Source organism: Simochromis diagramma, unplaced genomic scaffold (genome assembly GCF_900408965.1).
Source record: "Simochromis diagramma unplaced genomic scaffold, fSimDia1.1 OVJJ01000822.1, whole genome shotgun sequence".
Classification (NCBI taxonomy): Eukaryota; Metazoa; Chordata; class Actinopteri; order Cichliformes; family Cichlidae; genus Simochromis; species Simochromis diagramma.
This window is the reverse complement of record NW_024387520.1, coordinates 242,938-259,755: the sequence shown is the minus strand read 5'-3', so window position 1 is coordinate 259,755 and position 16,818 is coordinate 242,938. Positions and strand designations below refer to the sequence as shown.

The following is a 16,818-nucleotide window of genomic DNA, read 5'->3' as shown; positions in this document are numbered from 1 at the left end:
ACACAACTTGATTATATTAGAATAAAAATGCTCCTCTCTCTCTCTCTCGCTCCAGGGCCTGTTATTTAATATAATCAACATCTATGTTTTGTGAGAATGTACCTTTGTTAGTCCCAGATGGATTTAGTTATTATCTCTAAAACTTAGTACTTAAACAAAAGCAAAGAAGTCACAACATAAAACAAAGCAGAGAATAAGATTTACAAGATTTCATTCCACTTTAGGAGACCAGAGTCTATCTATCTTTAGTTTGGGAACATTGTATTTCTCCACAGGAACACATAGATCTTTGTTTTTTACCCACAAAAGATAAGTTTATCACAAATCTGATATGCATGTAGAAGCTGACGAAACACTTACATAATATCTTAGTGAACCACTTGTTTGCTGAGACATCTTGCATAAATCTATTCTGCGTGTCATTGTGAATATTGACATTCTGCATCCATTTCTATTTTTTTCATTAGATATTACAGTGACATAACAGTCACAGTGAAATAGAGTTTACAGAGGTTTAGACCACACCCACCCTCCCACAGTGCCTTTTGAATCAGAGGATTTTCATTGTGAATTTATTAGCTTGGTCAATATTGCCTTGTATAGTGACACTAAACCAAGCAAATCATTGCCTGACAGTGTTGCATCAGTGCACTCATCATGAATGTGCAGGGTGGACAGTTTCCTTTCACAGGGCAAAAGTATGATGCAAGATATACCTGCTGTTGCTTTCTGCACAATGTGTTTGTTGCCGACCATTTTAGACTTCAGAAAGTCTAAAATAGCAAACAATAGCAAATCAATAAGTTTTGATTTCTTTTCATTAGATTAATAATGGACTAAAGGTCCCCTTCACTGCTTGTTATCTTTGAAGTAAATGTAGCTCGGTAGTGCCGCTACTCTATTTACCTTTATAATGACATCCCAAAGGAGATATGAATATGCAGTAATTTGTGCAAAGGATTTCACAATGTAGACTCTGTTTCTTGTCATTTCTTTGCAAAAGCCCAGAGCCATGCATGGTTTTCTTTATGTTTTGCTAGTAAAATGGGAAAGAAATATAGTTTTCAGTGTATGGTTAAGCTTGTTAAACATGTGCAAACATACATAACAACATAAGGCAAAAACAGAGTTTGTACAATTCCAGTGGGCTTAAAAGTCAGTATTTGGTATGAGCACATTTATTTTCCAGCACAGCATGAAATCTCTTAGGAAATTCTCTTGTAATTTCTTTAAGTAGCCTTCAAGAATAGTTCTCCAGGTTTCTTGAAGGACATTCAATGCACTTCTTTGTTGGGTGCCTTTTGTTCTATTCTCTGGGGAGGTCCAATCCATGACTGATTGTGTGCCATTGTGTCGTGTTCTATCCAAGTATGCTTTTGCTACACTGGCAGTGTGTTTGGGATAATTGTCACACTGAATAATTAAGCCATTGCAAATCAGTTGCTTTCCAGATGGTACTGCATGGTGGATACGATACTTATCTTTATAATTCAATCAATTTGAATACGATCCAAATGCCACTGTCTGAAATGTAGCCCCAAACCATGCAGCCTCCACTATGTTTTACATGTGGGTGTAGACACTCACTCCTGACCTCCATTACGTTAGCCTTTATGTCTTGTTTCCCTTCCTTAAGAACGACATTGAGAAACAGTCACCAGAGACCATTTCTAAGGAGGCTGCAGCAAACATGGTTCCATTGAAGGGTCATTTGCATCTCTCGGATCTTGTGTCTTCCTGTTTCTTAACAGCATGACTTTCATTTCACGCACATAATTGTTTGGACCTGCGTCTTCTGCCTTTCTCCTCCATCTATCCAGTTTCCTCATATTTTTTTCAGGACACACTGCACACCATGCTACAGAAAAATACTATTTTATGCCTGTTAACCATTGTCATAGGAGAAAAAAAAAGCAGGTACTTTATGCATGGTGCTATACTTTGGTACATTACTGTGTTACTGCATTTTATAATGTATTTTGCAAGTTAACTCACTGTTTTTTGTCTGTATCATTCTCTGTGTTCTCTCCCATAGACACAGCTTTCAGAAAAAACAAAAACAAACACCTTTCATTCAAACTAATTAACCTGAACGATAAAACATGATAAGATAGTTACACATTTTTTAATACAATGATATTAAATATGAAACAATTAAAGAAACAGACAGACAACTTGAAAGGGAGAATATTATTTCTTTGGACAGTATTGCACTAGTTTCCTGGTTGGAGGACAAAGCAAGCAACCCTTTAACAAACTTCCTGCTTCTGTGATTAGACGATCAGAGATAAACCATCATCCTAGGCCAACACAGGATCACACAGGCTTGCTGTATTTTTGTAGTTTCGTTCACAATTATACGAACACCTGTACACTTAACAATCTACACGTCTGACAGTGAAAGCAGAATTTGATATGAAATTACTAATATGTGAAGTGGAGAAATCATCATTTGTCAAAAAAAGAAAAATAATCATTATCAATATTCTGTAATATTGTTTCAGTAGAAATAACGCTCCCTTGCTGGCCAGCAGAATTTAGGCTCATTTTACAGTTAAATAAGAAAATAAATACAGAATTTCAGTAAAATAATCTTTGCGGCATAGATTGTCTATTTGATCATTTCTACCATACTTCATATTTATCCTTTACATATATTTTCTTCTATTGTTGCCACATAAATTACAAAATAATAACATTCTGTAGACAGTTTTCATTAATATTTCACAATACATAGTCACTGGCATTGACTGCAATACAGAACATGATCATCTACTATCTAAAATGTGAGACTTGTCTTTACACGTTATTTCCAACAAAGGTCCAATAGATTTCTTTCCCATTTTAAAACCAAAGAATTACATTTAAATACAATGAAGTGTTTCAAACAGCTCCAGATTTCAGCAAGTATAACTACTCAGCAGTTTATCACCTAACACATACACTTAAGTAATATTTTTTTTTACTGCCCTTACCAAGTTTTTCTAACAATTTTCACGGCCACTATTATGACAAGGGAAGTCAAAAACAGCACTTTACGGCACAAAAACCACAGTACTGGAATGTACAGTATGTCCACAGCAGCAAACCATGCAGACAGACCCCATTCACTGCCTCAGCCACACACACACACACACACACACACACACACACACACACACACACACACACACACACACACACAGAGAGAGAGAGAGTTACAGCTACAGTAGTATACACTGTCCTATGCTAAGTGCTTAACAGTATAAAGTGTCTAATAGGTCACACAGTAGCAATCTAACACAACTATTTTGACTACTGTCACTGTCAGCTAATCACCTGGATCATTAAGGGTGGATCTGAGCAAGAGAGAAAACAAGCATCAAATTAAAGTGAAAGTAAAGTATCTGATAGGACCACTCCACTTCTTTAATAAAGAAAATAAATGAACAACATGATATTTCACAAAAGTGGAGCAAGTCATTTTTTGTATTATACTACCTACAGCAGCGGTCCCCAACCCCCGGGTTGTTATCGTTTTTATCGTTTACTCGGTTTTCCTGGGTCTTTTCACGTGTGTTATGAATAAATTTTCTTTTTTTCGGTACCGGTACTAGTTTTATTTTGTTGTATTTATCCGCGACACCTTAAAGGCCGGTCCACGAAAATATTGTCAGGCGTAAACCAGTCCGTGGCACAAAAAAGGTTGAGGACCGCTGACCTACAGTACAATACAAGTCCCTATGGTGGCTCTACACAGTAGAGTTCCTGCTCACATTTTTATGAGCTATCCAGATGAGAAATGTATTGATTTTGGGTTTAAACACCATGCAAAAACTAAATTAAATAAAAGATCCAAACAAGTGCTTTGTTATTCATGTTGTGGGTTAATTTGCTTAAAAATTAACAGCTGTTTGCTGTGAGCAAAAGCAGTGCGGCTCATTAACTCACACCAAGCATTGTGTGTAAAAAGCAATTCATGGTGAGTCAGGTATTGCTGTAGGCGTTGCCACAGTTGGTCCAGCAGTAAGTGGCCAGCAATCAATCAGCTAGTTTTTGTAAGACAGCTATGCTGTGTCAGCTGACAGCTAGCCTCCCACACCCATCACATACGCACTGCGTGGACATGGCGGCCTATTTAAACGTCCTTACACTCGCGTTCACTCTACACTGGTGTGTGTTGTTCTGACGCCGTGGCTAGTGTCCGAGTCCCCTGAATTACAGCCTCCGCGTACTTTGGCTCTGCTCAGCTTTTATGCACCCTCGAGGGAATTTATTCCCACTGGTGGATCATTTGAAATGCTCCCTGGATATTTTGTAGTATAATGTGTGCTAGGTTAGAACCACATCACCAAGTCAAACTGTATGCTGCACATCTGTCTCCGATTGCAGAAACTAATAATGTGACTGTTTCCAGAGCTGGTGATGACTTTATGGATTGTTTTTGAATTAAATCTTATCTGTATGATAGGATTTGTTCTATAATGGATCCATTACTACAGCAAACATTGAGTGAATTATGTGGAATATCTGTGTCGAGTATAAGTTATAATCCAAATATCTTATATGTAGTGAGCTGACATGACTGCTAGGAACATCAAAGCACTGTCAAAAAACAGTAAAGATGGTTCCTATGAAGTATTAAATGAGCAAAAATCCTTGAGTAGTTTCTCATGAAAGGTGTCAGCTCCCTGTGCTGACCACACCTGAGAACGGACGAAGAGAGAAGAAACACAGCAGAGAGTGAAGGGTTTACAAATAAAAGACATGCATGTGCACAGCTTACTGAAACAACCCAAGGCAAAGTAAACCTCCTGGACAAACCAGATGGCTATTCCTGAAAAGGATGGCATCGGAAACTGTAAATTTTCTCTACAGAAACTTTACAGTGAGGTGGATGCATGACTTTAAAGACACAACAGGTTTTTAATGTGAGCTGTAAACACAACCGGGCTCACACTCCTGGATCCTGTGAGTTTTTCTCTTGCTCCTCAGGACCAAACAGCTGGCTGCTACTGCCCTCTGTTGGGCCTCTAATGGACTTGCAGTCTGTCTCTGCAGTGGTGCTTGATGGAGGAGCCTTGGTGACATCAACCTCTTTCATTTTGACCTGGTGAGGACTGCCGGAGCGGCTGCGGCTTCGGCTGCCGCTGCGATGGCCGCGGTGCTTGCTCTTACGTGGGCTAGGACTGCGGGACCTCATCTTCATGACAACAGTGCTGTCATCTTCTGAAGTGACATCAGAGCTGTCTGAAGAGCTCGTGTCATCGCCTGAGGTGGGAAGCAGGATCTGAAGACAGATGGAAAAGAGTGTAAGTAAAAGTGGAAAACGTGAAATAAAAAGAGTACAGATGCAGATGAGAACACCAAAGGAAAGAGCATTTGGCTGTTTTCACGTCAAACAAGCAGTGGGTTGCAATTACCTGAAATGGCTCTGTTACACCCACAATGCTGCTCATGTTGTTGCTATAGTAACCCAAGATAAAGTCTCCTGAGCCTTTAGGCAATTCCTCGTCAGTAAAGGTTACCTGGAAATCAGTCGATAAGACGTTCATTAAATGTCAAAGAAAATTATCCTTGTATTGAAGCCTACGTGCATCCAGATTACCTGATGTTCCTGTCGAAGAAAATCTGATTCCTCCTGCTTGGCCCACACATATCCCACATAGTCTTTATAGTGTTTGAAACCCACCTATGGGAGAAGTCAGTAAAATCAGTAATACACAGGATTACTTGTCATGCTCAACCTACTTGTTGTAGTATTAATTTCACGTATTGGTTTGTTACCTTGAAAAGTCCAATCCAGTCCCAAGAACTGCGAGAGTAGTTGGGTGCCAGTTTGAATATCACTGTGGCATCAGCAACACTGTTCCACTCATCCTCCACTATGATTGTGACCAGGGGAAGATCCACCTTGTATGGGAACTACAAAGACACGTATCATAGTTATTTAATACCAAAGTGCTGTAAGGTTTACACAATGTCCTAAAGGATAACGAGAGCAGAGGATCGACCTCATCTAAAATGTCAGTCATGTGCCTGTCAGCGGAGGCTAAAAACACTGCTCTGATATCCTGGACCTCCACAGCATTGCAACGCAAGCCTGTTATATTTCTGTTTCTTAAGACGGATTAAACAAACAGCAGATTTGGGCACTTGTGAGATGAAATTCTCCCTGTAAAAGCTCCACTTTAGCACATGTATGTATTGTGAGGAGAAATCTGTACCACCGGGATGAAAGTCTACAGAAGTACAGACAGTTCTATTTATATCACTCGGAAAAGGTCAATAATGGTGTAATCGAGTAGGTGAAGGACAGCAAAATCAATATGAAAGCAAAGGTAAGACCTAATGTTAGTTATTTACAATCACTTGTTTAAGGGTTACTGTAGTCAGGCAAGTAGGGCACAGCTGACGAGACAGTCATCTTTTGAGTCTAATCAAAACCTGTGTGTAACATCAGTTTAAAATAACCACCAACGGGAATCTGATTTGTTGTGAAGTAGGATGAATTGGTTTGATTTGGTCAATTGATTTGGTCAATGCGATTTTATAGTAAGGTTTAAAGAACTATGTTCAATGTGACAGTCTATACTTTGCTAGTAGCTATGAACACAGAGCGGTTAGCTGCTGTTAGTTTAACAGCTATCTGGCATTTGTCTACACAAACCTGTTGAAAATAACTGTCAGAGCAGAGGAAAGCCCTGTTTAGCCCTCCAGGTGAGACAGATATATGAATTTTATTTATCAAAAATAGTATGGTATCAAAAGCCCGCTCCAAATTAATTTAGCATGTGTATATATTCTTTAAATATTTTCTTTATTTCATTGTCTGACTTTATCATAAATATGCTACATTTCTAGCCAAACTACTCTGATTAGCAATAGAATATGTATTTATTGTATTATCAACTACAGACTAATTTCAAAGATGCAAAGGCCTAATACTGCTCACAATCATCCTCATAACGTACCCTCGGATCCTAAAACAACCATGACCTGGATGACTGAGAGCCTGCACAGACATACCCTAGTGTTTCTCACCTGAAGAGTAAAGATGGAAGAAACTGGTTTGTGGTCACTGACGGTGAATTCCATGTGACTTCGATAGTTGTGCTGCGTCACTTTGGCGCCACTCGTTAGCCCTGAAATGGAGCCACGCTTCCCTGCACCAGCAGGTGCCGTGGCTCTCAGACGCCACAGGATCCGGTCAGTCCAAGCTGGTTTACGTTTCTTCCCACTGGGAAGTTTCCAGAAACAAAAAGATGGGGCATGGCAAAAATAAAGAAATAAATGACGCCATGTTTGAAACCACTAGATCGAGGATAAAATACGAACTGTAAGGATTCATTTAAGCCAGCAAGAGCCTTTCAGAGGATGTGTGTTAAAGGTATCTGGTTAGTGGCCTAGAATTCATAAAAGCACCCCCGGCATCACCAACCTTGTGTCGTATGTATTTGTTCCAACATCAAACTTGTAGGTAGGAGGGAATTTCAGCGGTCCCTCCTGGAATCCCTCTAACACTGTCTCGCTGTCTTTGGCCATGTTTAGCTGTAAATCATAGTACCAATCAGAAGACGTCACATACCTTCAACAATTACTGACGCTGCTCATGGGAATAGTGTGTTTCTGTATCACCCTCTAGTGGCATTCCCTACACACTGCACCACTTCCTGACTAACATCATTTCAGCTTTCGTCTCATAAAATAAAGAACTTCTCTATACAGTTTTACATTTATATCAGGCTGAATGCACTGAAATAATAATAAGAAAAATAAATATGGATAGAATTTCAATATACACACTCCTCAGTTGCTATGAGATGAGAACTTTTAGTGCTTCTGAGGAAGGCCACATGCAGATGAGCTGAGGTACAATAATTGCATACATATAAATGTTTGGTTTTACCTGATCCTTTTCCCATAATATTGAAAACTTGTTGTTATCAATGGCTGATTTGACCACCTGCATCTCCAGGTCATCAATGCGGAAATTAAGATCCCCGAACCAAAACACCACACTGAAAAAAAAAAGGAGTCATTTTGTGAATTTAAACAAATGTGACGCTTTAAGTTACCTCAATGACTGTGTAATTATTTCCCTCAGAAACCACGAGCATGGAAAAACAACACTAGGTTGATCTTACAGATACATATAGCATATAGAGGGGAAAAAAATGAGGATGGAGATGAAGGTTATATTCAGAGAAAACAGTTTCCTGGGCAAGACCTAAAAATTTATGAGAGAAAAAAAAGAAGAGCAGAATTTTTTTTAGGTTATAAAATCATAAATTTACAAGAAAAGATTCAGAAAGATTGTTCCTAAGGTACTAGATTGCTTTACTTTGCGAGAAAATCAATATTACCACTCATCATATCACAGATGCCACAGCTTCGCACCCACAGTGGGAAACCTCATCAAATTATAGCCCACTTTGCAATCAAATTTTACAGCATAACATACTGTTACGTTGAAAAGATGGAGTTCTGGCAGTTTGCAGGTCTGGATCATTCGAGTGTATGCTAACACAATGCCACAATCTTCCCAGGAGTGGATGTCCCAGCAAACTGACCCCAACATCAGACTGTGCAACGCTCAGAGAAAATGCAGAAAACCCAAAAGCTACACCTGAGACTCTCCCAGGCCTCAGTCAACATGTTAAATGATAAATTGCTTGACAATTTCTGTAATAATTTCCTTTGGACAGACAAGACCAAAGTGCAGATGTTTGGCATTAAAGCACAGCACAGTTTTGCAACCCAGGCATCTTCTAGTCACTTAATCGAACATGAACTCCTCCGTATACCAAGGTATTCTAAAGTCAAATGTGAGGCCATCTGTCTGACAGCTAAAGATTGGCCCCAATTGGGTCATGAAACAGGACAATGAACTGAAGTGCAGCAATAAAATCTACTTTAATGGCCCAGTCAAAGTCCAGACTTCAACCAGATTGAAATGCTGTGAGAGGACCTTAAGAGATCTGTGCATAAATGAATGCCTGCAAACCTCAATGAACTGAAGCAACGATGTTAAGAAAACCAAACCAAAGTTCCTCCACAATGACGAGAGAGACGGATAAAGTCATACAGACAAATATGGTTTCATCTTATTCTTGCTAAAGGTGATTCTACAAGCTAGTGAATGATGTGGTGTGCTTAGTCACAGGACTGCAGAGAGTCCTGTGAAAACTTTACATACGATTGTAACCTACAATCACCACATAATCATAAGCATTTAGACTTCCAGGAGAAAATGCTGAGAATGTGTCTGCTGAGAAGAAAACATGCTGGTTTGGAGGAGGTAAGGTGCAAAAGGAGCTACTATGCAACTGACAGACGCAGAGATATTTCTCATCAGCTCATCCATAATGTTGAATCCTGCCTTTTCAAAGTCAAACTCTGGGGTTCTGCAACTGTTTCAGCCTTAATGGACCGACGTAAGAGAGCGAATAAGTAGCGTCTGACTTTTGGTCATAGCTTATACATTAACCTAAAGTTTCTGTGTTTCTGTGAACTGACATACTCATGGTCAAGAACCCCAGTGGCAGCCTGGCCCTCAAACTGCTGCTGCTGCAGGATGCTCTCAAAGTCCTCCATCCGCTGATCTGAGTTTTCCATGTGAGCTGGGAGGTGGCAGTTGAGAAAGCAGATGGTGTGACCGTACACTGACATGCGGGCACTCACTCCACCTTTATTCCCCTGTAGCAAGGAGCAAGCAGAAGAGAAGTTAAGTGGAAACAAATGAATTCAATGTATGTTATTAGTGATTAAAAAGCCAATAAAAACAGTAATTAGCATGCTACGATTTTCCACTGTATTATATGTGTCTCAGCCACAAACAGGAAGTTCACTCATTAAGGAATACTGAGGGACAATATCAATATTTAATGATAACAGCAGAGAGCACAAAGGTGGGGTCAAGATGAGTCGGCACACAACTTCCCACTGTTCTGACCCACAACAACACCAAAGATGGTGCGTTATAAAACCCACAGTACACGTCGATGTCATTTGAGTTTATAAAATGAGAATTTTACTTTTGAAAAAAGTGTGCGTAGAAATGCTGCAACTAACCTCCTTTCTAAATAAAACTGTGCTTGTTGACAAAACTGCTGTAAAGCAGTTGCTTTTTGGTAAAAATATATTTTACTTTTCAAGCTTAAAACACATTAAAAAATTATTAGATTGGAATATCACTCCAGTCAGCAGTTTGCCTTTGGTTCATTTTTTTATGCTTGACTTTTCCAAATGTTAATAACAGCTTGCTGCAAGATACCAGCATCTATCTCTTTATTTACATAAAACTGGATGAAGCCACATTTGACTAACAAAGTGCAAGAGCTGATGTGCAGATATTTGGTGTGTCCCATTTCTATATGAGGGCATGTGGGAAAGAGATACCAGCCTAAAAATAAAACCGAGATATAGTCCACTTCTCTGTAGTGCTTTGTTTTTACGTGGGAAGTTTCCATAATGCAGTGCTGGTCACAACAAAATGTCAGTAGCCAGCTCACCCAGTAACCCCCCAGGCCTGTGCGAGTGGTCTCAGTCTGGACTCCACGCAGGAACGGCAAATGGAAATATTTGGCAAAAACCAGCAGTAACACTCCCTGCATCCGCTGGGATGTAACCTAGAGAAGAGAAAGCCATGAAGAATTAGACGGGATAATGTAAATAGACAGCAGAGTTATGAGGACATGCTTTGCATAATTCGCTAAGGAGAGCAGCTGTAAAGTTCACTTGCACATCAGGCTTACAACATGAATATAAAATCTCCTGGCATCCCTCGCACTCGTCCTCTTTTTACCAACTTGCATTTCCATTTTGGCCTGCAGGAGCATGTGGTCTAGTTCAACAGCTACTTCACATGAAGCCCTGGGCAGCTTTTGCCACAGCATCTACACTTACTGAGGTTAAAAAAAACACTAAAACCTTTGATATTTGCCCCTTACCTTTCTCAAAGTCCTTCAACATCCCACCAAGCGTTTCATGATAATATGCAGGATTTGACATTAGTGCACCTCTGGTGCTATTTTTGTTCAGTACAAGACAGTGAGGAATGTTACATGCCATTTACACGAGATGTCAACCCTTCCCATGTTCATGCCTCCTCCCCGCTGCCTTCTCCAGTTGTCCACACATCCCAACCCCCATCCACAGTCTGAAGAAGCACAATCACACCCAGTCTAAATGCCCGCGGGTGGAAATGGAGGCATACATCTCCGCGTGACAGGAGATCCTCTTGCTTGCACACTAACTGGCTGTTGCATAATGGATTCTAGTGAACCGTAAAGTGGACCAACTTCTTTTTTTTGTCATTTGTGTGAGGACACATAACGATTGGGTCTGCGTGCACTTGGGTAAAGTCTGAGGAGAGGGTACCTTGGCCTGCATACACTGTGGATGAACATAAATTCCCATCATCATAATTAAACAAAGAAAAACAAAACAAAACAGAAATCTGCTGAAGGCTGCCAAGCCACATTTTGACCAAGCACAGAAAAGACATTAAAGCCCAAAGACAAATGTGTGAGAGACAGAGACAGAGCGGGGCCATGAGTCCAGCAGCGTATGTTTGACCTTGTACAGCACAAACATGACTAAAGAAATGAGCTGTGAGTGTGATGCTATTTGGAAAAAGTTTAGTGCATTCTTTATCATCTCTAACAGAGATGGACACAGAAACACAGAAAAAGAGAAGTCTTGCATTTAGTGGATTAAACCACGTTGCAATCAGAAAGGCCAGACTGCCTTTGCTATTCAGAGCACTTAAACTGTAGCTTACTTGTACAGGAACTATGGTGAACATCAGCAGAAACCGTGCAGTGAATGGCCCGAAAAAATGTGTTGGAAGCTGCACTGCACAAGCAAAGGCTTCCTTGAACAGTCAGTTTGAACCCAACAATGAGTCACAGCGAGCAGAGTATCTCAAGGCAGAAAGTATAGATGGTGTGTCTCGTTACTACGTTTCTTTTGTCATGACTAAACATCTTCCTACTGCCACATCCGTGCATCTCACTTTACTTGTTAGCCTGACAACCCCCTGACCTGTTCACGGCATTGATTTCTACTAGAAACTCAAAAAAGGTCACATCGCGATGATCATTAACAAGGTTTAAACTAACGTAGCAGGACTGCGAGACAGCCCGAGGACAGCATCAGTCACACTGTCAGAGGCCCATCAACACTGACAACAACGAGATCCAAAAATAAAACAGCACCCTGGGAGACGTTTGTCTAGCTCTTTCAACTCGACAGCTGATTCACGCGGCCTGGCTCACCATGCCAACTGAGCCAAGCATTGTTGCAGACGCAGCCAGACAAACACCGACCACGGCGTTTAAACGCAAACAATACAAATGAAATCAAAAGGTCTGATTTTTTTATCTGACAATAATGTTTTTATTCCTTTAATGTCGTATTTGATTTTGAAACAATATTAAATATATACTAGAAATATGTGCATAACACTTATTCCACATAAGAATCCCCTTTCTTGACTTTTGTTTTCCTATCAAAACAGTAGTTAACTATGATTAATCTTTACAGCATCATTACATCTCATCTATGAGCTATAATAGTAGTACATTTTATTTTGTGGTGAATACCAGGAACAGGAGTTAAAAAAATAAAGGTGGAAATACTGAAAAAGGGGCTTCAGGAGACTGAGGACAAGCCGCTAAACAAAGCGACCAGTGGAAATAAAAGTGGGCTGAACTTACTGAAGATCAGAGGGGATCATCCAATGACGACCTCTCTCTCTTTTTTTCCTGCTGCTGGGTAATTTCTTCTCATCATCAAAGACACTATCTTTTTCATCATAAACTGTGGATTTGCATTACTCTTATCTCTGGATTTTATGGACTTATGGACTTTATGGACTACATGGATTTTTTTCTACTTGTACTCAGACTGACTTTCCTATGTGAGCTACGCTGTCTATAAGGAGAGACTGAAGAGTGTGCACTGGTGTGTGGGACTGTGTGTATGAGCGTACTGGAATGAAATATGATGGAAAATTAGTTTAATAAAACGAATCGGTATTTTCGTAACTCCTTGTAACACATGAAACCTACTGGAGATCTTAAGATAGTATTTATCCCCATCTTCTATATTAGTACACCTACAATTGGTATATGTAGCTATAGTGATACAGAAAGACAGAGAAAGAGGGGCACAGGTCTGAAGGTTCAAAAAGGGAGACCGACAGTCAGTAAGAGCTCGACATTAGCAGCCTGGCAGACAGGATAAGATAACAGATTCGCTGACATTACACGCTTCTAGCAAATTATCACCCCATCCGTTGCTCAGGGAACAAAATGAGCTGAGAGAGTAAGAAGCGGCAAGCTCGTCAGGAATCCCACGATACATCTAAGCTGTTGAGCACTTCACCATAAGAGTGTGCATATGTGTTTACAACAGAAGCCATTACTGACCAGCACATAACCAAAGGGGCTGAGTCTCTCCATGCAGACTTCGCTCCACTGGTCTGTGAAGAGGGCGTCTTTCAGTCTTTTGTTAATCATTGAGTTTACTTCCTGCAGCCTTGAAGAAAAACAAAAAAAGACACAGAGCAGGGTAAAAGGGTCAAGAGCAGACAGACAAGGAAAAGGAGCTAATGAGAGCGTGCTTTGATAATGTAATCAAAGCACTTTTGTTTTTTCCATAAGGAGAGAGAGACATTCAAATCTGGGCCTGACTGCTCATTAGATGCATTGTATTGCAGCGCTGACGTGCATATAAACATGCCAATCGGCTTTAATGCTGAACAAACGAGATAGTCGAGGCAAAACACTCACCCGATGATGTACATGTCTGTGTTTCCGTCACCCACATTCAGCCCGAGCAGAGAAGTGATGTCATCGGGTGGTGTGGCTGAACCCACATTCCAAGTGACGATGTGCAGCCTGTTGGAAAAGGACGCTATATAAAAAACTCTTGCAAGCACTCATCTCCTCGCAACCTACAGACAAACCTACAGTGAATGCAACAGCAGATCACATCGACAATAATGCTTTCAGTCGATGTTTCACTACAATGCAAAGCCTTGACCGTCTTTCAACATTACGTGACATCATCTACAAATCACTTAAACAGAACAGGCTTATTTTAGCTTCACAAAGTCACTCATTTTGATTCATACTCAGGAAAACTTTACTAAATTACTTAAAAAATATCAAATTAAAATAAATGTCACTGAAAGCCAGCCGCAACAGACAAACTGATAATATTGTTTCCCAGCACCTGGGCCAGTCAAAGAAATGCATACAAAGTAAATAAAACCTAAATCACTCATATAAATGTAAATGTGAGGACATGTTTGTCTTTGTAGCTCTAATTGGCTCTTTAAAAGACTAGAGACCTCCAGGGTAAACCCTGTCTCTCAGCCAGAGTGTACACTGGGCCAGGATCCAGTTACATGCAATACTGAGAAAATGGATTTTAATGGAGTATAACATGCCTAGATCCTAAAGTTTCTACTTTATATGCCAAACAAATCCAAGGGTGTAAGATGTGGTGAGGATACCGTCACCTCTCTTCATCCTAAATACAGGACACGTCTCATAATCTGATACTATACTTTAAACATCAAAACTTTTAAGCATACCAATAAGTATGAAACCTCTTCCTAATGCAGGGGGGCTAATTGCTTTTTACAGTGCTCAGCATCTAATAGTGTTATCATTAAATTAATCTTCATTGAACTTCTTATCATTAGCTTAATTTTTGTGCTTCTATAAAAAACGATCCCCTGAGGATCCACTAATCAGTGTTACTACAACCTTGATATTTGGTGTTACGGCTCTGCTGCTATCCCTCTGAAGCCACAGCAGCAGTACAACCAGCAAGTAAGAACAGCCCAGGCATCAACAACAACAATTATTGAGCCTGACACAGCAAGAAAGGTGCAGTGGGGTGGAGGTGGGTTGCCAAGGGGCTTGCAGATGCGCAGCAACTGTGACTAGGCCAAAGCAACTTCAATAACATGGTTTCACTTCGTAAATGGGTTATTATGTAATTTATAAAAACATTAAATGTCTATAGTGAAACTTTTCAATATTCAGGCCATTATTCCCAAATTTTTACGCACAGAAACAATGATAATAAAAATACAGTGACATCATTCTGCAAAAACTTGCCACACTTTGGCCTCATGTTTACTATAATCGCAACCTTCCAGTGTCACTATCACTGAATATAAATAAATGTGATGTGTGCCACAGTTAATCTGTCTCAGCTGTCTGGGCAGGACAGGGCCTGCCGAGGCATGCTCAGACACACACACACAGGAAACTTGCCTGAAGTCTTCCACAGTCTGCGCCTGAGTGTCAGCTGTACCTGCCACAGAGAGAGCTCTCTGTGCATGAGGGTTCAGGTGATGAGGCACATGCCTGCTGGCAGATGGGTGGGGCACGGAGGCAGCTCTTACTGGGTGGTGGCCTGGACCTTTAGGACCAGCCTTAATGCCGGGCCCAGTATACTCTTCTGAGAGCTTGACTGCTGAAGGGTGAGAGGGTTTGGAATGACTGGCCACATTGCCATCAGGGTCGCACTCCTCCTGGTTAGGCAGTGCAGTGGATTCTGCTTTGGGCTCGGCTTTGAGTTCAGAGATATCTACAGAGCCCTCAACTCTGGCAGTCCTCTGCGGCCGCCGAGGCCTGGCAGGCACTGCGTGTTGGCCAGTGCTAGAGTCGGTGGCAAGAGCTGACGTATCTGAAGGCGTAGCTGAAGTTGCTGTTACAGCTGCTGCTTCGCTGTTTGGGTTGCCTTCTGAGGTCTGGAGCTGGGTTGGATTATCTTGGTCCATTTCTTAAGATTTCTGTGACGACAAAAACAGACTGTATCAACTCAGATGGCACACATTACGTTTGTATTTTAGAGCATATATTAGAAAATATAACGCTGTGTAATAAATGGAGCTAACAAAGCACACAGTGAACTTGTAACACTGCACAACACAACCTGTAGCCTTTTTAACAAATGACACACCAATTCAGCTGATGACTAAAAGACCATCATAAGACTGACCCAGCAGAACAACTGAGTGAGTCATTCTGGCTCCCCGCATCATGAATGTTCAATTACCTGGTTTCTTATGGCCTTGGAAACAGCTGAATGTACCGAATACAATGATGAAACAAAACTCACATAACAGAATAAAGAGCATAATGCATAACGAGACACAAAGAGGCATGTTGTCTTACTGTGGCTACAGGATTGGACATTTTGTGAATAAAAGCCTGGACGCAGTTCATCATCCTCTCTGCTTCTACCTAAGCCCCCTGCCCGTCCTCCAGTAACCAGGGAGATACTCAGTCAGTTCATATCAGCTCAAAGCACCTGTACGAGGCTTCAACCCAGTAGCCACCGAGCAGAAGCTAGAGGGGGCTGCACCGGCGTGCCCGCCGGCTCTGCCGGCAGCCAGCTGTGCCAGAGTCAACCGAGCCGCAGGCCCAGAGGCCGGAGGCCCGAGGGCCCCCCGCACCCCGGAGGAGGCCTGACCGAGCAACAGGCGCCAGGCCCCGCCAGGTAGCCACCGGGAGTGAGCCGGTACATACCTGAGTGCCCAGCCCCGGACACAAAGAACCACCAATGCACCGACCCTAAGGGCATCAGTCACGGCAGGGAGTGTGGTGAGGGGAGATAGGACTTGGAGGGCCTGGGAGTTCCCAGAGAGGTGGAGTCTAAGACCCGACCTAGCATAAGACAACAGACAAACAGGCACACACAGACACAAACATGCATTCCCACCCCATGCACACATATACAAACACCAGCACTCACCCAACGTAAGGATTGACATAAATGGACATGTACACACAATCACAGTCCCCTTAT

General features: G+C 41.3%; 1 protein-coding gene across 1 annotated transcript; it reads right to left on the bottom strand.

Moving 5' to 3' along the window:
- Positions 1-3,589: 3,589 nt before the first annotated feature.
- Positions 3,590-16,318, bottom strand: inpp5jb (inositol polyphosphate-5-phosphatase Jb). The gene is made up of 12 exons (XM_040019199.1): positions 15,279-16,318; positions 13,779-13,886; positions 13,416-13,524; positions 10,494-10,610; positions 9,503-9,678; positions 7,889-8,000; positions 7,421-7,530; positions 7,024-7,219; positions 5,767-5,904; positions 5,588-5,671; positions 5,403-5,507; positions 3,590-5,269 (listed from the first exon to the last, which is right to left on the bottom strand). Exons 1-12 carry the CDS (start codon positions 15,785-15,787, stop codon positions 4,934-4,936), a joined length of 2,100 nt encoding a protein of 699 aa, XP_039875133.1. The 5' UTR covers positions 15,788-16,318; the 3' UTR covers positions 3,590-4,933.
- Between the last annotated feature and the right edge of the window lie 500 nt (positions 16,319-16,818).

Bases quoted from the DNA above. Each gene is read 5' to 3' on its own strand.
- inpp5jb (XM_040019199.1), bottom strand. From the start codon at position 15,787: ATGGACCAAGATAATCCAACCCAGCTCCAGACCTCAGAAGGCAACCCA. The intron at 10,611-13,415 runs GTCAGTAATGGC...TCTCTTCTCTAG, and splicing joins GCCCCTTTGGTTATGTGCTG to GTTACATCCCAGCGGATGCA. The intron at 7,531-7,888 runs GTAAAACCAAAC...TATGATTTACAG, and splicing joins TATTATGGGAAAAGGATCAG to CTAAACATGGCCAAAGACAG.